Source organism: Helicoverpa zea, chromosome 10 (genome assembly GCF_022581195.2).
Source record: "Helicoverpa zea isolate HzStark_Cry1AcR chromosome 10, ilHelZeax1.1, whole genome shotgun sequence".
In the NCBI taxonomy this organism is placed as follows: domain Eukaryota; kingdom Metazoa; phylum Arthropoda; class Insecta; order Lepidoptera; family Noctuidae; genus Helicoverpa; species Helicoverpa zea.
In genome coordinates, this window is record NC_061461.1 from 11,328,454 (window position 1) to 11,353,432 (window position 24,979).

A 24,979-nucleotide genomic window follows, 5' to 3' on the forward strand; every position below is an offset into this window, starting at 1 on the left:
CACTGGTATTCAGCTACATCCGGTTAGACTGAAAGCCGACCCCAACATAGTTGGGAAAAAGGCTCGGAGGATGACTCTTCCTGATGAAAACCCAACATAATTCTTTCGAACACTTCCAAAATTATCACCATCATCGGATTATCAATTTCCCATAGCTGGACAGAAAACTGGGGCATTCCTCCATATTTCTGATATCAATTCCATACTTACGAAACCTATTGCCATTATATATTACTACCTATATATTGGTACTCACTTAAGTATGCCTTATCTTGGTCAACATGAATCCATACGATGCTAGTGTAGGTTTCTGGGCCGAGATTTGGTCTATTTTATTCCGTAAAATAAACGATGCAAGTTGGCCAGGATTCAATATAAGTTTAGGTAGGTAAGTATTATGATTAATGATTACTATATAGCCTTTTTTTTAACAACGTCAAAAATCATCAAATGACCCCTCCTGCTGTGGGTTAGCAGCGGTGAGGGAGTGTCAGACTCTTACTGATTAAAAACCGTCGTGTTCCGTCGTAGGCCTTTTATGTACTAGGGCCGCGGTAACTCGCGCGAACAATCCCGCAGCCCCGGCAGGCCTTGGTCCTGCTGGGCCCCGCTGATTGCTATATAGCTTTCGATTTGGTGCACATGATGAATTTAATACAATTATTAGGTAACAACTTGCTGTGAACTATCGCTTCAGAATAGTGCCAAAGAGCAATTAACCAATTATTTTTTATTCAACTTGTTTATTTAGCCTTCGCTCTTTATATCAGGATATAAGGTTACAATTCAACAAAGTAATGAGTAATATTGCTTAATCATTGCATTTTAATTTAAACTGCAAATTAGGCCAAACAAATAGGTGTATATGATGATATACACCTATTTGTTTGTAATCAAAATTATTGATGAATAATTTTGATTTAAAAATGGCATGTCCCAACTTTTATCAACACTACAGGACTTTATAAGTAAATAAAAAACAAAAATTATATCTAACATAATTTATTGGTGAATCAAATCCCATAAATTAAAAAAAAACGTTTACACATAGGTATATCAGCTACTTACAGAATTAAGCAAAGTTCATCGCTTAGATATACAGACAGACACACAATATTACGTTTCTAGAAAATTCATTCAATTTGCCTAAAAATATCTTTCAGAGAGATCAAACTTACGATATGGGGTACAAATTTCTGTAACTATTAAGTCTTATGTATTTTGTTCAATACTTATTTAAACAATAATAACGTAATTTTTGACTGTAGCAAGAGTGATCTTCATCAAGACAATATTTAGTTATTATGCTTATTTATAAGTACAGAAAATTCTGTGCACTAGTGAAACACTATAATTTTAGTACTAACATGTACCGTTTAAATATTGTATATCTGTCTGTATTATCTACAAAATTTTGGCGCAAAATAACGATTGCAATTGGCTAATAAGATTCTTAGATTTTTTTATTATGTTGTCATGGACGTGGATTCAAGGCTATTTAAGTATTTATTAATTTTATGGAAGATGAACATGACATAAGCTGATGTATTATTAGCGCACATTGCGCAAACTATGCGCAAAAATTGCGCAAATACAACAACATTGCGCAACTGTCATAAGATGATTATTTTTAAGTGCAGTTAAAATAGTCTATTAGTACTGTTTACATGGAAAATGGTTTTATGATTAAGCGCAAGAGGTTTCAGCCCAAAAGTAGACATAGGCCAATTGGATTGAGGTAGATTAAATGGCAGTTCTAATATAATGTCGACATTAAATATTTGAATATTATTTATCTACTTTAGTTATATCTGGACAACATCAAACAGTGACAAATAACTCAAAAACACATATTAGTCCATTTTATTAGGATATGATAAGTTTTTCGACTACAAGAAGTGCTTAGTACAGATTGATATTAGCTAGATATTTGGAAGTATCATAAAGCCTTGAAAGCACGCCCCTTTAGCTTTTGCACAAATCGGCATAGTTATGTTATTCATCACAGTGGCAATACAAAATTTACATAAAATGAAATCCTGCATTTTATATAACTTGTCCTCGGGTGCATTCTTCATCAGAAACACTTTATGGGTAAAATTGAACCTGAAAAGAGAAATAATAAAATAAGTAAGTAAATATTTTTGTTAATAGAAGCGCATTAAAAACAGAAAGACATTGGAACTGACATTTAAGAAAGATTTCTTATAATATAATATCATCTTCAAGTCTCTCTTCCCCCTTGTCTCTCTCTACTGCCACCTTTGGCCAGTCCTTTAGTTAGGCAAGCAAAGACAGGTGGAGGGAGGGAGCAAAGAGACTAACAACAATTAAACATTGCAACTAGCATCCGTTTTGCTCTTACTAAAATAGAAAATAGATGCAACTTGATATGATACATACAGTAAATAAGCCAATGTAAAAGGTACCTCGGGTTTTATAGTAGATTAGAGATGAAAACGATTTAAAAACCTTTTCTAGATTGAACCAATATTCATCAAAATAGCTTAATAACTCACCTAATTAACTGTGCACATCACAGAAACGCTCCGAAGCCGAACGCTCGCTTAATACTGTCGAAGTAGTACCGCCGCCAGTTGTCGCGAGTCTGATCTACTTCTGCAGTGGGCACAAGGTCCTGTTTCACTGTCACTAGGGTGTGGTCGTCCTGGAAGGGAAGTGAACTTTAGTGTGTTGAGTTTGGGGTTGAAAATTCTATGTAGATTATCCCTGGGATAAGCAGAATCCACGAAATTGGATGGTTATTATTAGGCATCCATATAAAAAAAAAATGATTTAGCTCACTGTATGAAATAGACGGAAATGCTCAAAACAAAATAGAATAAGAAGTCTATTTCTCTTTGAAATGTTGTTCTGAAGTAGGTTTACAAGAATGATTTTCTTACAAAAGACATGCTTTTTCTTTGTCTATATGTCGATCATAGATTATTTACCATCATAAGCTAGGTAATGAGTTGTTCTATCACCCCCAAGGATTAGTACGCTACCAAACTCCTCTTTCAGGTTTTGCAAAACTTCAGTCTCTCTATATATAAATTAATACATAAATTGCTGTGACAGAAATACTCAAAAGTAAGCCTTAAAGGTAATGTTTGATGATGTATGAAGGTTACCTTCTCATCAATAGTGAAGGTGACTTCAGAGAAGTGCTGTGCGGGCCACTGCTTGTATCTCCAGTACTGCACTATCTTTTTAGGCGGCACCAGCTCCCGGAACTCGCCGGTGATGTTGCCACCGAACAGGGCAAACTTGCCACCTTTCTCTGCTTCCATTTTCACGTGGCCCTGGAAATGTTTTAACGCATGTTATGAACTAATGTATAAACATGAAACGTATATATGTATTGTTTAAAACAATGTGGCTAAGTGAAAGCCACGTGGATCGATCGGTCATAAGGTAAAGCAATGCTTGACGCGGACTGTCCGTGGATGCTCCTTGTAAAATCTGGTTAGACTCAAAGCCAACCTCAACATAGTTTCTATGACTAGGCAGATCAATTGCTAAGTGGTTTGCAAATTGTGCTAAACAAAATTAAACATGTCTTTAATGGAAAGAGGTCAACATGATTAAAAACAATTGAAGCACGATAACATTACTGATTGATCTTCTCCATTATACATCAGCATATATGATGATATAATCAAAACTCCACACAAAACTTAAAATTAATCATGCATTGCAGTTATAAAAATAATTATTAATACTATACACACCTGTGTGAAAGCAGTAACCATTTCTATTCGAGTCATAGCATCATAAAACTCCTGAGCACGACACTGGAACTTCTCGGACAGCTCAATACTCTTCGTGTCTAACTTGCATCCAATCTGCTGAGCTTTCGGAGCGAGTATCGGGTCCATACTAACTTTCTTATTAAAACCGCTGGTAATCATGGACACATTATCCGGTTTGACGGTTGTTTCACCTTTCTTGGGGAGGATTAGACCTTTGGAGAATTCTTCTTTGAGACTGCGAATGTATTCGGTGAGTTGGGTCCGGATTTTATCTCGGCCAACGTTGTGCATAAATGCTTTGACTCTCTGAGCCTCTTCACCGCTGCCTTTGATTGTGACTGAAATCTGGAATGGTTAGAAAAAGATTATTGTTTATGTTAATAGAGTGTAACAGTAAATATTATTTTTCTTCTGTATGCATGTTTTGTAGATCAATAAATATTGAATAGTTTTAATATTATAATAGAGCTGAAGAATTTGTTTGCAAATCTATTAGAGTTTTTTTTAAATTCTGAGAATGTTAAATAGCCCATTTCACATGGAAGGCTACTTTTTATAGGGGTACATAACATAGTTTTCCATAGGACAAAGGTGAAACCACTGGTGGAAGCTAGTTATAAAATACAACTCTTCACTGTCAATCAACAGCTGTTTCCAATCATATTTAAACTAGCTATAAATAACAGTCTTATCCTCCTAATTACATTTTAAAATGAATCACTTTATTCAAATGGATATTACAGACAGTGCAATGCAGTTTACTTTACTATATTTCTATGTTCACACAATGCAATGCAGTTTAATATATTTCTGCATTTCTATGTTCTCATAGACAAAAGGAATTTGAAACCTTTGTTGCATAAAATGAGTCATTTCTAAAGCTCAAGTTACAAAAGTAGAGAAAGTAGGTGAATTTGATAGCTATGAAGGGAAAACTATATTTATAGAAACAAGTACTTAACTGTTTTATTGATGTTGAACATGCAAATTCTATGGAAAAGCCTAGATCAGGCTAAAGATTGTTAGTGCTTATTGTTGGTTCTTTGTTTTTAAAAGAATAAGTGTTTAGTGTATAATCAATTAATATTTGTTGTGGTGTTGGTAAAGATGGCAACTTGCCAGTTTCTGTATTACAAGATTATTATGATGCATGAATATTTGACTTATATGTACATAGAATGAGAACCTTATTTGTTTGATTAGAAATTTATGAAAAAAAAAATATTATCATTGAATCATGACATTGTCAAACCACAGGCTTCCTTTATGTGGTTTCATTTCCTCAGTCCTTATATGAAACTGTTGTGACTTATCATAAATGCACATATTTTATGTGATAAAGATTGTTAATTTTCCGCATGAAAATCTAGCACTATTATAGTTTTTTTAGGTTAGATAAAACCTAATGTTACTTGAATGTCAAACAGCCAAGCTTGTGAATGAATAAGTGGAAAATTAGCATTAAATATACTCACATCGACTTCGCTAACGTCATTTTCTTCCGACAAGTTGGGAATGCTCACTTCCCCCTTCACAGTTTCCGAACTACCAGCCAGGGTTCCTTCCCATTTCAACTTTATGTCCCATTCATAGAAAAATATTAGTTTTCCTTTCCTATTGTTAGCTGACGCCTCCCCATCGAGTTTCTCCACCTCCACAATCTTACAACTCACACCATTCTGAGCTATCTTATAGTTATTCAGCAATTCTTTTAGCCTCTCCTTCGACCACGGCCCTGCATTTTTCTCAGTCCAATGCCAGTTGTTCACGTTTGTGGCGTCAGGTCGCTCCTCCACGATCCATCTGGGGTCACCCTCGCCCCACTTGGCCATTTTTCAAGAATCTAACTTGGCACAAGGTCTCAGGATTTATAATCTTCAGAGTATCACACGCGAAAAGTCAAGTTACGCCGTGACAGTCAAGATTTTTGACACGTCCTGGTCACTGAACTTGATCGCAACGTTAGAGATTGATCAAACACACAATATGCTTACAAATAAACCGCGTGCTAGTTTTGAATGACTAGGGATTCTCGTAATTTTCGAGAAAAGTCTCGTAAGAAACGAACCATGCCATCACCGAATGACAGTTGCATACAGTGTTGCTATGTTATTTTAAATTCTCCCGGAACGGATTCTTTATGTATAGTTTTGATCGTTCTGGTTCGTATGGTACTTAAATGTGAGTATATTTTGAATTCAAGAAAACTACTATTTATAATGCTAAGCTATTTAGGTTTGATATTTAAGTTTGCATTTCTTATACAGGTACTGTATTAATAATTATCTTTTTGTTCAATGTGTGTACCGATAATTGCCCAATTTTAATATTCTTTAAGTTTAGGCCATACCCATTGAAGTTAATACATTATATTTTAAATATATTAAATCACCTTTTTCCTGCACTTGGAAAAAAAACTTACCAATAAATGAAAACATTTCCCCATAAAATGGTACTTTTCATAGCATGGCAATTATTTGACAGGTTCTGTATGATTCTAGAAAACGGGTGTGCCAACATAATGACCACTTCCGGATGTCAAATGCAAAACGTTTCAATTCACTCAAAAATCGTTTGCTGCTTCCGTCAATAAAAATAGTTAAATACTCTTTTACGAAAAGTAAATGATGCGTGTGCTTCTGACTTTACCAATTTACCTTGCTTATAATTTACTAACTATAGACGCGCTTACGTAATTTCTTACATCTTAGGAATTACTCTTTAAGAGTTGAAGCGCCTTTTCATTTTATCATCGCAATTGTTTGTAGAAGTTTGTTGCTATGAGATGATTGTTTGTTCGCAATAACATAACATTGTTATCCTTTCAAATATGTTTTAATATTTTCACATGACAAAAATGCGGAAATCTACGTTATTTATTCTCAAACAGTAATTAATGTGTTTGATAGGATAGGTAATTGAATTATAGCAAGAATGTTAGAGCGGAGTAAGAACTAAACAAGAGCAAAGACATTACACTAACCAAGATTCCTATACCAAAGTAGTTGAAGAGGTTCCCCAAACCAAAATAGGCGTTCGCTTCGCATAGTTTCAGCCCAAAAATATGCAAATAAGAATTACTAAGAGCTTTGATCGGATTCAAGGACTGACTGTATGTTACCGTTATCAAAAACTGGTTTACTTAATTCTTTTGTCAGCTTTATTATTTGCCTTCGCAGATAAGTAAATTTAGGCAGGTTTATATATAATTTTATAGTAGTACCTACCTATTAAGGGCTTAGAAAGATTGCAATTGGATACTTTCCTTTTGCTAACCCATATCCGTATTATCGTTTCTTATGCTGGTTGTGCATGACTATGACTGGTGAATGAAAACATTTTTGAGGAAACCTGAAATGGGTAGGTATAGTGAAAAATCTCTAATTCGCTTTGAACAAGGGTGATCTAACTTTAGAAGAAGCTTTTGACGAGCACTTGGATAAAGGAAGTCCAGTCTTACTGGATTCAGCTGAGTAAGTACCAGTGCTTCGAAACTGACTTTGTTTACCATAGGTATTATATTATTTTGGATAAAATGGTTTTTATTTTGAAGTGTTAGTTTCTAAGTTAGACACATCTCCTTTGCCTAAATATTCAATAAACAAACCTAACACACATGGGGCATATTAAACACATACCTATTATGTATCTGTCAAGGTCACTTGTATAAATTAAATACAAAATATCATACCATTGACCACCAATTGGTCGAAACACGTTATCTTAGTGCGAGTGAGATAACAGACCGGCCTCGAGAAATAAATCCAGTACGTTTCGGAGTCCGCTCAGCGCAGGCGCGGCCGTATTCATCGCGTATTGCAAATAATAAAAGAAAAACAACAATGTTCCCATTACGCCGCGTTGGCAGCAAGGTGTGTGATCAGTGCTTCAATTAAAAATAAATGTTATCACTATGGTTGATTGAAAGAAAATTCGAAATTTAAATTAAAGTTTTGCCAACATTTAGAAAACGTGGAACCCTAGTTCTATAATAGTTCTATAAATTGTATAAAAATAATGGCCGGTTTTTCAGATTCTGGAGCAATGGCGGGCTCCAGTCGTTGCAGCGAAAGTGCAGAGGAATTACAGCTCCGAAGCGCCACGACCTTTGTCCGTTTTGACAGAAGAGGAATTGACTATGAAAGACACAAGTGAGTGAGCTTTTGGTCTTATTAATAGGGTTCAGTTGAAGAGGTCCGGGTTCGCAAATCGCGACTAAGTTTTCAACTAACTTTTTCAGAACGCAAAACGTTTTAGTAAAAACATTTTAATAGGTAGGTAGGTACTAATGAATGAGGTTGTTAGTAAAATAAAAACTTGAAAATTATCAATTATCATATAAATATAATAAGAACTAGGTCATAAAAATAACAACCTTTTTATTGCCAACTCCAGCATAATTAAATGCAAAAGTCTTTTTAACGAGTTAAAAAAATGGGTCAGTGAGGAATTACCTACCGAAATGATGCCCATATAATAAGAAGGTACTACGTTTTAATATTTCGGTTGTTTCGTTATCAAATTACTGTTGACCAATCAAAACTGAATTGTCGTCTATTTATTTCATTGTCAATAATAGTTATCCTACACAATTACACAATATACCAAAGTTACAACCGCTTTCCACGCCTTTAGTCTCATCCTGGTAGAAACTTAATAATAATGAACTTACTATTTTTTTTCGGTGGCATTGCCCAAATAGGGACTTGCCAAAGAAGAAAAAAAACGGCATTGATAGATTGGGCTGTTAGATTCCTCACACGTCATTCGATTGTTTACTTTATTTTTCTTTGTAAACGTTGTAAATACTTACCTTTGATACAACCATACCCACGCCCCTACATCATTATTTGAGCATCACACATTTTTAATATTATTTTTAACACATAGTTTCTAGATATCTCCTCCTACGTTTCTGATAAGAGCGATAACGATAAATTAAATAATTTTAACAAAACAAATTATGTAAGTACCAATTTACCAAGTTGCTTTGAAATCTTATCAACATCATATACTTAGGTAGATTTTGCCTACGTTTATCTAAACGATTAACTTACTAAAGATTTAGGATTGCCTAACTAGATAGTACAAAAGTATGTAGATACGCGTACATAATTAGACAATTTTAAGCAATATCATACCACCCTAGGACCTTTACCTATAAAAAAAAGTTTTAATGATAACTACCATATGGAACTATATAAATACCTCGTCTACCTTATAGATACACTACAGGATTAAAAAGAACGAAAAGCTTAAATTTATTCTAAAAAAAAAATAGGATTGCCTGAATTCAAAATCTCTGTTATCCGAGTACATACAAGGTTTATATATTCAAAGTTTCATAACTACATATAAAGCAATAATAACTGTAAAGTTGCATCATAATAACTTAAATAAACAATTTGAATGAGATAACGATGTCATTATTTATCTATATTTCTTTGTAGCTACGTCATTTGTTCCGTTCAGTTTCGCTCTCATTATCTACCACAAATAAATACAAATAATATAAATGGAACTTGCGAGTTATCATACATTTCCTAAAAGGGTCTAACCGACAAAGGTAGAAAAGATAGCTCGGTCTCTATGGTTAAAGCTATTTAAAGATTAATTGCATAAGTAGCTATGTCAATTTACATGTCCTACCGTGCAAATTATACCCGTAGATCATTTATTTTGACGTAAGTAAAATTTATTACCATTTATTGTTTTATGCTGCTAAATAAATAAAAACGAAATACCTATAGCTTGGTACGCCACCTAGGTATAGGTAGGTATTATTTATTAACCACAGTTAGAATTTATTTTTGACCCAGACTTTTTATTGCCTTCCTAGCGAAATGTCCGGGCTGTCTAACTCTGAAACATTCCGCTGGCCCGATTTAAAAAAATCTTTAAGAATCTAGGTGCGTGGAAGAGTTCCTACTTCATGCAGGTGAATCCGCTACTTAGCGGAAGCTAGTTATAGTAAAGACACGTGCCATCAAATAAGATTTTATTTAAGTGTCCCATTAATTTATGACGCAAACACACATTGAGGAAAGGGGAAAACATGTTATCATACTTAACTGTTTGATAATAACATAAACAACATGTTGTTATATCGTTGACAAATTGACTTCTCTAGTTACGTTAGGAACTAAGTTGTGGAATGAATATTTTGCAGTCTTAACTTAGAAACTTGACTGCAAACTCGTACTTGAAGTGCTTTAACTCCTAGGCTATTATACCAGGACTCAGAATAAACGTGGACTTATAAAGTTTGAAATCGCAAATCCGCATGGGACATCCTGGTGTTAAACGCTCATCCTCTGATGATAATGATGATGGTAGCTGTTTATTGGTTAGGCTATGTACTGCTCAGTTTCGGCAAGGCCTAATTTTTTCGAACCAGCCTTATTAAGGTGTCCAAACAGTCCCTAATTTGACAATACAAGTTCATTGTACGATCTCAAGTGAATTGAGAAGATCAATTTAAATTGGTTGTCATTCAATTTGATTCCACTTAAAATATTCGTCATCTTAAATGTTCAAGTTTTATTTTAAAGTAACATTTAAATATGTGTTAAAAACTGACTCCTTTATTTTCTTTATCTTATTTTCTTATAAAAAGAGCAACTACTTAGGTACTTACTTATAAGTAGGTAGTTTAGTAGAAGTTTTCAAAACTTGGATCAGCGGTATCAATATCTCTGCTGCGGTTACTTAATGAGAGTTACAACACAAACTAGTTGTGTTTGTTAATACATGTAAACAAGTAGATACTTACCTATTTGCATTTTGATTACCCAACCAGCAGTAAAGTTTAAGAAGAGTAAGAACTCTAGTAGGCATGCTTTTAGAGGAAATCATAGGTCTTTGTACCCATGTGTCTTTTGCAACTACGGGGAACGGGATCCTTTATCAAGACCCATAAAAAGAAAGGATATACTTACAACCAATATTGGATCAATTTGGGCCGTCAACCCCTCTTTCTGGCTATGCCTTTTCCATTTCTAGGGTAGCTAAATGTTACCTTAGAAGGAGAAAAAATAGGCAAGAGCCATTTTCTCAGTATATGCCGAAAGAAGAACTTCTAATTTAGACTTCAATTAATATTCTGAGCACACAAAATACAATTGCAGCGTCCCGCATCTGCATGCACCAAGCAAACAGAATTATAATGTCTGACGTGTCTGACACACATTTTACTAGGTCCACTAGTTTTTGCTGAGACTTCGCTTGTGTGACTAACGGTTTTATTTCAGAAGCATAATATTCAAATATGCCTAATTCCAGTTAATGTTAAATGATTTTAAAGTAGGTATTTAGTTAAGTAATGTAGTGGCAGCGGTAGTAAGAGTAGACGAATACAGAAGATCCTAATGTTATAATAGGTTTCTCAGCACTTAACAATAGGATATTTTTTTAAACTGTATCATAACAAAGCCTGCCTTACCTACTCTTATCGTTAACCGACCTACCCTCAAACACAATGACGTAATTAATACACTGTGTGTCAATATTATCTACCGCGCGATAATTCTGAATGTCGTTGAATCGCACAAAAATACTTGGCAACAGTAACACGTAGATAATGTTAATGTTTTAGATACTTATGCGAGTATGTGTGTGTGTGATAATATGTAAGAAGCACCGATAAAGATTCGTGGGTGTTAGGTTAAATATAATTTTGTATTAAAACGCAAAAAATTTTGCGTCGCTGTAAATTTTTCATAAGAAAATAGATGCTGTTTGCATACCAAACTAAACTTGCAAGTAGGTAAACATGAACATTGTCCAGCTAAACGATAACGTATGTATCAAGATATAAAACTGCGACTATAATTTCAGAGATAAATTTAATTGAAATGAAATCTGTCATGGCGATAGACGAAATAAAGTACCTGGCTGCAGCACAGTAATACTTATTTTGTAGAATAACACTTGAGTTATTAAACACTGATGAGGCTACAATATGTAGACTTAGCAAGACAATGTTGTAGAACATTTTAAATTAATAATAGAGCTCTTTTTCACATAATTGATGGTATACACGCGACTGTAAACCTACACAATGACACAGAATCTAAACAAAGTATAAACGAAAGTGACTGCTTACAAACACAAGATTTTTTAACAACATTTCCAAAACTGTAGAAGTTACCTAGTTGAACACCATTTGATTGAGGAAGATTACGTACCTAAACTTAGACCTAAAATACTCGTAGATAAAAAATGAAGTGTTAGGAATTCTGAATGTCATGGCTTTAGATATAATAAATAAGATAATGGCCCTTATGTGCCTATCTACTTAAGCTACCTACTTCTAGATAACCTTTCCTTCGCAACTTCCATTACCTTACTACTTTGATAGTATATCAATCGCTTTTGGCATTCTGATTAAGTTGATAACAATAAATAACAACTAGAGGCATAATTCAATCAAACATGTAAAAAAATAGATGCCCATTTGAGGAATTGTGATCTTGAAAATATAACACATGATGAAGAACAAATAATGGCAAATCATAGCATCAAATATGTACCTACAAGCTGTTGATAAATAACCAATGTAGGTACCTAATATTAACTCTTTTTACTTACCCAAAAGATGAAAAGATGCCATTGGTCCATGACAGGGCAACCACATTGAAGGCTTACAGGTCTTTTAATCATAAGGTTGTCACTTAAAAACATTCTGCTCCATAGGTAGTTAATCCTACGAGCCATACTCTCACTAGCAGTAAGCATCCTGTAAAAAACATCTTTCTAAAAATCTCCTTTTACCTGCACAGTCAGAAAACTGGCGACAGAACAGATTGCTCCTCTGGTCAAGAAAATGGAAGATGAACACCGCATTGATGACAGCATCAGACAACTGCTTTTCGATAATGGCGTAAGTACGCATCATCATCTGCCTAGCCTCTTCCCAACTATGTTGGAGTCAGCTTCCAGTCTAACGGGATGAAGTTGACCACCAGTGTTTTACAAGGAGCGACTGCCTATTTGACCTTTTCGACCCAGTTACCCAGGCAAACTAATACCCCTAGGTCAGACTGATTGTCAGACTTACTGGCTTCTGCCTGCCCATAACGACTGCCAAAGTTGTCGTGCCATGAAACACGGAATGGCGTAAGTAGACAAAACCGGTATTTTTTGAAGAACAAGGAACAGACTATCTTCATGGCCTGACCTTGTAACAATCAAAATGACAGCGTAATATTACTGAATGATTTTATGTGCATAATAACAATTAAGAATGCATAATATTCATTATTATGTGCTTATCATGCGACTGGAGGCAATAAACTCGATAAAGTTGATATCAGTTTGACTTTCAAATGAATTAAATGAAGTAATAACCTTCTTTTACTTCAATGTATCTAACACCGAAAATTGCATAACATCACCACACCTAAGTTGATGGGAAAGCTTCTATTCAGGACGAAGAGGAAAGGCAAACTCGGACTTCCACTAAAAGTCAATCCTATGTTGCTGAAATTTTGAATATCACTACAAACACCTTATTCCATAAGTCCTGTTACTTCCACAGCTTATGGGTATCGAAACCCCCACCGAATACAGCGGATCCGGCTGCGGTTTCCTCACCATGATGTTGGTAGTCGAAGAGTTATCCAGGGTAGACCCAGCTGTGGCTGCCTACGTGGACATCCACAATACCCTGGTGAACTCACTCTTCATGAAACTCGGTACTGAAGAACAGAAACAGAAGTACTTGACCAAACTTTGCACGGAATACGTAAGTATTTTGATATTAAGTTTACTTATCGAATTTTTGTTATTTAGATCGAGTATTTGTTATTTAGTCGATTATTATCGAGTTTTATTAGTGTCTAATAGAGATAGAATTTAGTACTTTAGAAGATGATAACTATGGCTATGTGAATTTCAAAAGGTTCAAAATACATCGCCATATATTTGATAGTTTCAAATACAATTCTCAAGAAAATGAAAATAATGAAAAGAAAATAGGTAACCGGTTCTTAGGAACCGGTTTGCATGTTTAACAAGAAAAATGTAGGAAGGTATGTAGATTGAAGTATTTACGAACTATTTTTTAAAGTTTGTACCGCCTTAAATTATTAAGGAGTAGCACAAAAGCACTTTACGAAACTCCAAAAGTAACCATACCGTTCCCACTTTCCAGGCCGGCAGTTTCTGCCTAACAGAACCCAGTTCAGGATCAGATGCCTTCGCCCTGAAGACCGTTGCCAAGAAGGATGGTGACCACTACGTCATCAGCGGCTCCAAGATGTGGATCTCGAACTCCGATGTCGCTGGCGTCTTCCTTGTTATGGCTAACGCTGATCCTTCTAAGGTAAGATGTTGTGAGAAGTGGTTGGAAGTTGAAAAGACCGTGGCCATTAAAGGGTTAAGACAACTTACTCTGGACCGGCTTTATTCCTGTAGAATAAGTAGGGTTCTTTATAGATTCTTGGAAATCTAGTAACTGCAGGGGAAAAGGTATTCTATGTCAAAAGTTATGATCCTCTCTGGAACAATCTCCTAATATCAAAAACTCACTACCTACCCTCCTGATATTGTCCCTGTTTAACAATTTACTTCTGATCGATATAGGTTTTCTTTCAGACTAAAATATACTTCCCAAACCTAACACCTAAGGACTTGAGGACCCTAATATTACCTGATCCATTTCGCTACACGGATCTTCCTCCAAATATACCCATACTAAATATTCACCTTATTCTTCCAGGGCTACAAAGGCATCACCTGCTTCATCGTAGAGCGTGAGGCTCCCGGTCTGTCCGTCGCTAAGCCGGAGAACAAGCTCGGAATCAAGGCGTCCGGCACCTGCATGGTACACTTCGACAATGTCAGGGTGCACGAGAGCAATATCCTTGGAGAATATGGAAAAGGGTGAGTCAAAAAACTATTCATAGATTATACCTTATGCACTATCTTGTATAGTTCTGAATGTAGGTATTTATTCCCGCTATTTACTTCCTAATGTAGGTAATGCGCATCTCTATGGCGACCCCTGCATATTATCTTATGTGCTCGATACTCCCCTTATATACACATAATGCATCCTTATGAACTGCCACTGTATATTTAGGTACTACTCCTATCTACTCCCTTATGGTAGGTACTCCTCTTATCTATACCTACTCCCTATTTACTTTTTATATATCTGAATGTGCATTTTAAGCCCTATTTAATGGATGTGCTCACAACATTTGCTAAGATCTAGTTCGCTAAAAACCTAGTCTCAAGAGTACCAAGCTTAAAAAAACCGTAATTAAATCCCCCTTACTTACTAAATACTAATTCCATTCTTTCTTCAACAGTTACAAGTACGCAGCTGGTTTCCTGAACGAGGGCCGCATTGGTATAGCTTCACAGATGATCGGTCTGTGCCAGGGATGCATGGACGCTACCATCCCTTACACGCTCGAGAGGAAACAGTTCGGAAAGAATATCTACTCTTTCCAGGTAAGTTAAGTGTTTATAACTTGATCAAGATCGTCTCTAAAAGTCGTCGATAAAGTTTCTATGCAACGTGGTCTAGCAACAAAAGAAACGGTTTCCTTTTAAGAAAAAATCTAAGTCGCATTTGGAATTCACTATCATTTTATGGATATTACCATTTTTTCTTACATGATAGCCGTTTCTTCCAAACAATACCAAAAACGTAAAAAAAATGCGCAATCACATAAAAGATAATCAAAAGTTAAATTTTTCGGTAACCAAGTTTATCACAACAATAAGTCCCGTTCGTAAGATGATATTCAATTGTGCATTTTTTTAAAACTGCGATTTAAACTCATACGAATAAAAAACGCGCTTTGAAAAATTGCTCGACAATCCCTGATGAACCTGATGACCACCTCTTAATCATTAAAATCTATCTTCCTTTCTACAGGGTATCAGTTACCAGATCGCTCACTTGCAAACTCAGTTGGAAGCCGCCCGTCTGCTCACGTACAACGCTGCCAGGCTTAAGGAGAACGGCATGGACTTTGTTAAGGAAGCTGCTATGGCTAAATATTATGCTTCAGGTAATTTATTTAACACAAAAAAAAATCGTAAAAGTTCAGACAAAAGGGATTTTTACTGTAGGGTTGCTTCTAGAAATTCCTTGTTCGCTGAATTTAATTTTCCAAAATTACATCGTAAAAAGACTAACTATTCCACGCGACTCTCACCTCCCAGGGAACTTCTTCCTGTACCCGGATAGAACATGGCCCATAACAATGTGGCTTCCTAACAGTGAAATTCAATCGATTCGAACACAACAAGCAAACAAATCTTACCTCTTTATGTATAAGTATGAATTACTAAGGGTCCTTTTCTAATAAAAATGTTATTTTCCAGAAATCGCCCAGAAGCTGACCTCCAAATGCATAGATTTCATGGGAGGAGTAGGTTTCACCAGAGATTTCCCTCAAGAGAAGTTCTTCCGTGATGCCAAGATCGGTACCATCTACGAGGGAACCAGCAACATGCAGCTGCAAACTATTGCCAAGCTCATAGAGAAACAATACACCCAATAGAGATTATAAAAAGAAATTATTATTTTTAGGTCTCAAGTGACATAAATTGTACATAGCGAGAACTGTGTTGTTAAAAAGCACCAATTACCCATTTTAAGCCTTCACAAGTGCCTTATGCATTTACTAAATATAAATTAGGACTTATTTCCTAACTATTTACAATTGTATTGAATGTAAAAGTTAAATGTTTTATATTTATAAGACTTGTTTAGCTCAATGTGCAGAAAATACAGTTATTGTATTTCTAATAAAAACAATGTCTTCCCTTTTTGTATCAAATGTTGATTTTATATATTTTATACAAATTGTATTCCAAATAAAAGACTTCATAAATAAAATGTAAGTTTTATTAACAAATATACTGTTCTAATTTAAAAATACATTATTCTATAAAAACTGTTTACTACATAATTTTTCAGGGTTTCGGATCATGCGGCATCTTGAAACCGACCATTCTTGCGGTTTCTTCAACGCTACGTTCCCCCTTTCCCTTAAACTCAGTGTTGATTTCTTTGTACCTTCTTGAGTTGACCAGATAATCACAGTATGTCTTCGCTTTAAAATGCATCTCATCAATGGCCTTGCAAAGTTGCTGATCTGTAGTCTGGTATTTCCGATACTGACTAAAGACGTACTGGGCCATTTGATTGTCAGCCAGTTTTTTTGATGAGCCTTGTTTGCGTAACTCTGACAGCAACTGTCGGAGAGTTACTAACGCAGGCTTTGACGAAATTGATGCCATCTTTAAACCTTCAAACAAATTAAATGTTCAGCTTCTGTACCATGAGAGATGTAATAAATTCTTCAGTATTTTCGTATGTTGGTTTGTCACCCTTCTTCTTGGGTGACGTTCTCCCCAGCCGCCTCCAAGTGCGTGGTACAGTTCGAGCCTGTAACACCGGCGTCACCCGGGACCTTAGGTCGCAGGGAAGACTTCGGTCTCGCCCTCCTGCCTATGCTAAGAGCTGCTTCTCCCCCATCCCACCCCTTCAAAGTCCTGTCGTGTGCACAGCGCACATACCCATCCCTCGCACATACAGTCACTTCCAACCCCAGTCAAACTCCTAACCCTTTCCCAGTTTTTCCCCCAACCCCTCCACAATCCAACTCCACTCCTTACCGTGATCCTTGTGACTAAGTGGTTGCGGGCCCGTCCATCACTTATTCTCTGATGATGGCGGGTAGGAGTAAACAGTCACCTGCGCTAGGACCTGCGCAGTCGAGCGCCGTAAGTGGGGATGAAGGAATCCTGGGGGGTTGAGCCAAGCGGCGCTGGCGGTAATGCGTCCGTGCGGCAACACGCCCCCTTTGGTCTGGATTTCACGCGAAACGGTTGCCCTACCTTAGAGCCATGGGTTAGGGAAATGGCCAATCGTGTCCCGTCAGAGGGCCACAGGCGAGGGACGTGGGGTCCGCGAAAGCCGTCCTTGGGCGGCCGTAGCGGTGGTGAAGGTCATGCTGACGGTGCAAGTGAAGGTTGGAAGTCGGGACTTTCTGCTCCAGACTCCAGCCTGATCGAGTGCCCGATGTCGCACTGTAAGCCAGCCTCGCGTTCCTATATCTACCGGGTAGTCCTAGCGTGCCTACCTTCAGTAGGGCGCTCCCAGTTGCGGGCTCCATGGAGGGTGGGAGCTCGGTAGATGAAACTAAAATAATCAAAAATATGGATAACAATAAAATAAATTTTACCGGCGTAAGGGTGGAGTCAGCGAAAGCCGACGACACTCCTACGACCTGCGCGAACACCGCGCATTCTGCCCCCGTGGGCAAATGCGACAAAGGTCCAGGCATGGCGAGAACCGTGCCGAAGACCAAACGTCAAAGCAGGAGGAAGGGACCAGGTAAAGCTGGTACCGACTCCACAAACAGGGCGAGGGTTATAGGTACGGGTAAAACCAGTACCGACCCAAGCACCCCCGTGACGGTTCCGTCGGCGGCTCACCCCCTCGGCGGTCCTCACATAACACAGCACACCGAGCAAATTGCTCCACATGCCGGCACCTCCGGGCCATCTGCCTCCGTCAACGCGGATACGGTAACCCGGACTGAGGACTACTTCTCCTCCGCATGGCAGGTGCAAAAACGCAAGGGCAAGGGGAAACAAACTCCACAACCCCAACGCCCTAACCAAAACCAACATGGCGTGAGCTCCAAGAAGAGGAAGATCAACCCACGCCAGCGCAGGCGAGCGCGCATGAACGCGAACGCCGCGCCCGACACACCAGCTCTACCCGCTGCCCCAACCTCCGGCCAGCCATGCTTCTGTGCCGGTGGGCGTACACAGGCCCAGGCAGGCGAAAGCCGACCTGGACCGAGTGGTCGTCCGCCGGGCGCGGGGGCCGGCAGGCCGGTGAAGGAAGGGGACGAAACAATAAGCCCTGCAGGTGAGGTACAGACAGCTGCCAAACGCGCTCTGAACGAGACACTTTCGCCCCGTGGGAAGCGCAAACGACAGTGCCTGGACCCGTCCAAGCGGGCCACTCCTCGGGTAAGCTACGCTCAAGCAACCAAGGAGTCCCTGTGCATCGCAGTTACATGCGGCCACACCGGGATCCTAACAAAGGACGTAGCGGACACGATACTGACGGGGATACAGAAGACCATCCTAAAGGAGGCATGGTCCCCGAACAACAAACAACCGGGGCCAGCTTTTAGTGGTAAGCCGGTTTACACAGAAGGCGTCCTGAAGCTGTGGTGCTCCAACGACCACACTTTGACATGGCTTCAAAAAACCATCGCCGACTTGGCCCTTTCAACCGGCCACCAGCTGATCATCAAGAGCCAGTCGGAAATTACACGAAGGATCAGGTGTGGCATCCTGATCCCTAATGAACAGGGGGCCATCACCGACTCGCGAGACATCGGGCGGATTCTGGCATACCAGAACCCGTAGATCGCGGTCGACAGGTGGGTGCTCCAAAGACAGGAGAAGCAGCAAGGCGCCAGCTTTGTGGTGGTGGGAATCCCGGAGGAACAAATCGCGACCCTGATGAAGTCCGGGCGCCGCCTCGCCTTCGGGCTGGGTGCGGTGTACGTGAAATTCCAGGGTCACAACGGCAAGTTTGCCGATACTCCGCCGGGATGGGACCCCGCCACTTTCACCATCCAGAAACAGCCTGGCACAAGTACCACGACCAGCGAGGGCGCTGGCCCCACCGAGGGCCCTGCGGTGCCCGTACCCGCAACCGTCCCCTCACAGGACGACGACCCGGAAGAAGCCCTTCTGACGGGTTCAGACCTGGAGGGGGACGAAGTCGAGTCCGGGGACCTGCTGGCCGGGCTACAGCTTGGAGGAGACGAGGAGGGCGCAATCTGCGATGGCGTCCCCTTCTTCGTCGACAATTAAAATCCTCCAAGCAAACCTCCACCACAGCCAAACCGCGACGGCTCAGCTGCGCAAATGGTTGGAGGTTCAACACACGGCCATTGCCCTAATCCAGGAGCCGTGGGTCAGGGCCGGCCAAATCAGAGGACTCTCCAATCTTGGAGGTAAGATTCACGTAGACATACATCACGACCATCCCAGGGCGTGCATCTATACAACAAAAAACATAAAAACACAGTTTTTATCAGATTTCTGTTGCAGAGACCAATCTGCCATCTCAATACAGCAACCTGCTTTAAACATGGAGATCACCCTCGCCTCGGTATACATGCCCGAAGCAGAGGAGCCTCCTCCCTACGACCTCGCCCGCCTGGTGAATCACTGCGAGAGAGAAGGGAAGGAAGTGATTATCGGTACTGACTCCAACGCACACCACCCTTTGTGGGGAATGGATACACACAACGATAGGGGTAAGACCTTATTTGATTACTTATTCACAACCAACCTATCACTAATAAACACTGGATCAGAACCAACTTTCGTCACTAGACGAAGTCAAACAATTATAGACCTGACTCTCGCATCAGAGAGCGTAGCGGAGCTAATCACAGGATGGCATGTCTCTAAGGAGGCATCTTGCTCAGACCACAGATGGATCCGCTTTGACCTACAGGTCTGTATACAAGAAACACCACCGAAACGGAACCCACGCAATACGGACCGCGCGACGTACACCCGTACGCTCAGCACCAAACTTGCGCAACTCGGGGACCCTACAAATTACGTGGACACAGAACAAATTGACGAACAGGTAAGCTACCTCACACAGTCAATGATAGACAGCTATCAAACAGCCTGCCCCGAAACTGCATACCAGAAAACACCAGGGAAACAACCATGGTGGGGTGCGGAACTAGAACGCAGGCGTAAACAAGTGAGAAAAACTCTAAACAGAGCAATGAATACATGTGCCGACGAGGATTGGGACGACTATAAGGCGGCCAAATCAAGGTACAAGAAATGCATCAGATTCCGAAGTACCAGGGGATGGCGCAAGTTCTGTGGTAACATCGAGTCCTGTCAACAAGCAAACAGGGTAAGGAAAATCCTAGCACAACAAAACACACCTGGTCTGGGCACTCTCCGAAAACCAGACAACACACATACCACATCGCCGGAAGAAACGAAGCGCGTCCTAATTGAGACCCACTTCCCAGGATGCGTTTTCACGCAAAATGTAGAATGGCATGAGGTAACACAAACACCAACTGAAGAAGATTGGTCATACGCACAAAAAATCGTCACAATGGAAAAACTCCATTGGGCAATTCAAAGCTTCCACCCATACAAAGCAGCAGGTCCGGACGGAATCTTCCCAGCGCTCCTGCAATGGGGAGGACCATACATCTCATATAGACTATTAAGACTAATGAGAGCATGCCTGGCTTTTCGATATGTCCCCAAAAAATGGAGGGAGGTCAAAGTAGTCTTTATCCCAAAGCCAGGTAAAGGAGACTACACAAGCGCAAAATCTTACAGACCAATCAGCCTGACATCCTTTGCTCTAAAAACCCTGGAAAGGTTATGTGAGCGAGAGCTGAGGGACGGTGCGCTAAGAAACAACCCCCTGCATCCGAATCAGCACGCATATAGCTCGGGGAAATCAACAGAATCAGCGCTTCATCTGGTAGTAAGCCGGATAGAGGAGGCAATAGAACAAAAAGGCATCTGCCTTGGCACCTTTATAGACATTGAGGGAGCCTTTGATAAAACAAACTTCGTTAGCATAACAACGAGCTTACTCAGACACAGAGTTAACCCGATGCTAACTGATTGGATCACAAACATGCTCAGCAAACGCGTGGTACGCTTTGAAGATGATGACAAATCAGCACTAATAGCCAGAGGATGTCCACAGGGAGGGGTACTGTCCCCGCTCCTGTGGAATCTAGTGATTAATGATCTCATCACAAAACTAAACGCAAACCACGACTACACAATAGGTTATGCGGATGACCTTGCCATCCTCATCTCAGGCAAGGTAACTGACACTATCTGCAACCTTACTCAACAGGCCCTACGAATCGTAGAACAGTGGTGCAGGGAATTTGACCTTTCAGTAAACCCCACCAAGACTGAGTTAGTCATGTTCACAAACAAACGAACGTTGGGACCGTACAAACTACCTAAACTCTTCAATACAGAACTCAAACTATCCAACGAAGTCAAATACCTTGGCGTCACTCTGGACAGTAAGCTGAAATGGAGTAATCATATAGACAATAAAGTAAACAGAGCCAGCATTACCTTTTGGCAATGTAAGAAAATGATAGGGAAGAAATGGGGCTTATCCCCTAAGATAATACTATGGCTATACAAAACAGTGATCCGCCCCATGATCACTTACGGCGCCTTAGTCTGGTGGCCCAAAACTGACCAAACTACAGTCGCAAATAAACTGGCGCGAGTCCAAAGACAAGCCTGCATGGCAGCCACAGGTGGCATGAGGACAACACCAACGGCAGCGTTGGAAGCCATGCTAGGTCTGCCGCCGCTGAACCTCTTTGCACAGCAAGAAGCAGCAATGACGGCTCTAAGACTCAAAACCCTTAATCTCTGGAGCAAGTTGCCTACAAAACACACAACTATACTAAACAATCTTTATGCAGACTTTCCCATTATGCAGGCTATAAACGACCGCATACCCAAAGTCTTTATATTCGATAAGAAATACAGGATCCAACTTTTTGAGGATCATCGTTACGAGGGACATAATCCCAAAGAACTAAGAATTTTCACCGACGGATCCAAAACAAGCACCGGCACAGGTTCAGGCATCTTCTCAGAAGACCTAAACATACACATATTCACACCCCTAGGAGTACATAATACAGTATTCCAAGCTGAATGTATAGGCATCTCCCTAGCGGCCGAAGCAGTCATAAAGCGGGAAGTAACCGGTCACTCTATCCGAATACTCTCAGATAGCATGGCAGTAATACAGGCCCTAAGCAAACACTGCGCAAACTCCGGCCTTATACACGAGTGCCACCAACGGTTAAACAAGGTAGGCAGTTTAAATAACATAACCATTCAATGGATAAAAGGACACAGTGGCTCCCGAGGCAACGATGCAGCGGATGAGCTGGCGAGAAGGGGATCAGACCAAACAGCAGTAGGACCAGAACCCATACTGCCACTCCCCTTCGGCCACCTACGAACACTGGTAAGACAGCGTACTAGGCACAAACACAACCACCTCTGGACTAACCACAGCGCGTGCAGGCAGGCGAAGATGGCCCTCCCGACCATCAACGATCGCCTCACTAAACAGCTGATGGGCCTATCAAAGCAGAATTTACGTAAGTTTACGGCAGTTCTAACTGGACACGGCTCCTTCAATAAACACCTCTATGTTATAGGAGTTACAGACAGTCCCTTATGCAGAGCCTGCATGGGGGAAGAAGAAACAGCGGCACACGTGCTACTAGACTGCCCTGAAACCGCCATATACAGGGCTAAGTACTTCGGTAACCCAGGTACTATCCAAGAGATAGTCAGCAGAATTAAACCTCTGCTGGCTTTTCTCGAGGAGTTGGGGTGGATCGAGTGAATAAACACCCATTATCACCCTCACACGCAAAATACGCGCTTTGTCGTGGAGTTGCGGAAACCAGCCCGAGTAATCTAATCTAATCTAAATTGTCACCCTTCGTCCAAAAGTCTGAGTCAAGTTTCTCTAGCTTGTCCTTACAAAACTGATGTATAGAAGTATCATTGAAAATGTCAGTGTATTTAAAACTATTTTTCAATGCCTCCTCAGTAGTATGTGGATATATTTTGCATATGTATGGGACAGTTTCTGAGAGAATTCTACTAGGCTGATTGTCTATAAGGGAGCTAAAGCTATTACAAATGAGTATACATTTCTCAAGATTAGGACCCCAGTTGCTCCAAAGAAAGTTGTTAGTCAATTGTTTTGGACAGTGAGGAAAATACACTACTGTGGGATCTTTATCTGATATTACATAACTGCCTTCATTATTTATGGGCAGGACTTCAAGCCCTAGCTTGTGTAGAAGCGTGCACTCCTCTTTATAAAATATTGGGTCGTGCACTAACACTTTTAAGGGATTACAATGTTCCTTGAGGCACAACAAGAGAGCCAATTGATGCCTAGAAATATTACATTCTGCTACATGTCCAAGTCCTAAACAAACAATTTCTACAACTTTTCTGTCTTGTAAAAAGCTACTCACGGATTTAATAACGTCCTCTAAGTAAATAGAATTTCGTAAATCCTCTACGGCGCCGTGGATTCTCCTGAAAAAAGTTAATAACAAATGACACATAACCTCAAAATTGGCAAACAATTTTGTGTGACAACTAATGTTAAACTTACTGAATAGCTTTATCAACATCTATTGAAATGTCTTGTTTTTCAAACTTTATCTCTCTATTCGGTATTTTTGTAGGTTTATTTTTAGAATTGCGTTTACTTTTCACTTTTTGAAAACCATAGCTGTCGAGTTCAGGCTTTGACATTTTGCTGTTACGTGTTGCCAACAACCATTTTTTATTGGACCTTTTTGGACGTTCAAAGTAATGGTAAGAAATTCAGCGAAAATTATCTAGAATTAAATCTATTGAATAGGTAAATTCCACTCACACTTTTTTGTAATTTGTAAAATGTTAAATAGATACCTGAGTACATTTAATATTTTCAACACAGAACCCTCGAAAAATAAAAATGATTATCACGATTTGAACCCACAGTTAATTAAGATGAATGCTAGATCTTTTCTCTCTGAGCATTCAACTCTCATAACACAATTTTTGTTGCATTTATTTAAATCTTCTTTACCATAAGTATGGTATAGCTATTGAGCAGAAAAAAAATCCTTGACGAGTCATGAGAAATTATAGCGAAATTGATACGTTAATAGCTGATTAGGATTACAATTTACTTAAATACTTGTACATACGAGCATAATCCCCTATTTACGTCACACACCTAATCAGCTTGGATAATGACGTACCTAAAAGTGAGTAGGGTTAGCAAAACAGATTTGCTATCACAGACTACTAAGATTTGCAGTCGTTGATTGAGCAAGATGCGATGCATCATAAGCGTAGGAAAAACTTAATCTTCATCAAGATTTACTTCGATATACTCTACAATTAAAGAGATATCGACTGCAAGCAAGCAATACCTCCTATCTGACATTTTTGTTTCAAAAAACCAAAAAACTTGTATCTACCATAAACTACCTTTAGATTCAAAATAAAAACAAAAAACTTTATTAATCAATACTATGCTTAGAAAAAGAAAACTTGGATTTTCAGTATCTCATTATACCTTCCTCGGAATAAGGATT

The 24,979-nt window shown here is 39.4% G+C and overlaps 4 protein-coding genes across 4 annotated transcripts; 1 reads left to right on the forward strand and 3 right to left on the reverse strand.

The window, feature by feature from the left end:
* Positions 1 to 986: 986 nt before the first annotated feature.
* On the reverse strand, positions 987 to 5,853 carry LOC124633854 (activator of 90 kDa heat shock protein ATPase homolog 1). The gene is made up of 5 exons (XM_047169219.1): positions 5,231 to 5,853; positions 3,735 to 4,100; positions 3,135 to 3,305; positions 2,520 to 2,668; positions 987 to 2,106 (listed from the first exon to the last, which is right to left on the reverse strand). Exons 1-4 carry the CDS (start codon positions 5,585 to 5,587, stop codon positions 2,537 to 2,539), a joined length of 1,026 nt encoding a protein of 341 aa, XP_047025175.1. The 5' UTR covers positions 5,588 to 5,853; the 3' UTR covers positions 987 to 2,106; positions 2,520 to 2,536.
* Positions 5,854 to 7,468: 1,615 nt separating this feature from the next.
* Positions 7,469 to 16,378, forward strand: LOC124633660 (short/branched chain specific acyl-CoA dehydrogenase, mitochondrial). Its single transcript, XM_047168962.1, has 9 exons — positions 7,469 to 7,627; positions 7,789 to 7,906; positions 12,536 to 12,636; positions 13,294 to 13,500; positions 13,909 to 14,079; positions 14,476 to 14,639; positions 15,071 to 15,215; positions 15,646 to 15,781; positions 16,098 to 16,378. The coding sequence occupies exons 1-9, from the start codon at positions 7,598 to 7,600 to the stop codon at positions 16,274 to 16,276; spliced, it is 1,251 nt and encodes a 416-aa protein (XP_047024918.1). The 5' UTR covers positions 7,469 to 7,597; the 3' UTR covers positions 16,277 to 16,378.
* A 227-nt stretch (positions 16,379 to 16,605) lies between these two features.
* On the reverse strand, positions 16,606 to 17,018 carry LOC124633661 (protein FMC1 homolog). Its single transcript, XM_047168964.1, has one exon. It carries the CDS (start codon positions 17,016 to 17,018, stop codon positions 16,692 to 16,694), a length of 327 nt encoding a protein of 108 aa, XP_047024920.1. The 3' UTR covers positions 16,606 to 16,691.
* A 19-nt stretch (positions 17,019 to 17,037) lies between these two features.
* LOC124633662 (SRR1-like protein) lies at positions 17,038 to 24,178 on the reverse strand. The gene is made up of 3 exons (XM_047168965.1): positions 24,004 to 24,178; positions 23,319 to 23,924; positions 17,038 to 17,116 (listed from the first exon to the last, which is right to left on the reverse strand). Exons 1-3 carry the CDS (start codon positions 24,144 to 24,146, stop codon positions 17,038 to 17,040), a joined length of 828 nt encoding a protein of 275 aa, XP_047024921.1. The 5' UTR covers positions 24,147 to 24,178.
* Positions 24,179 to 24,979: the final 801 nt, after the last annotated feature.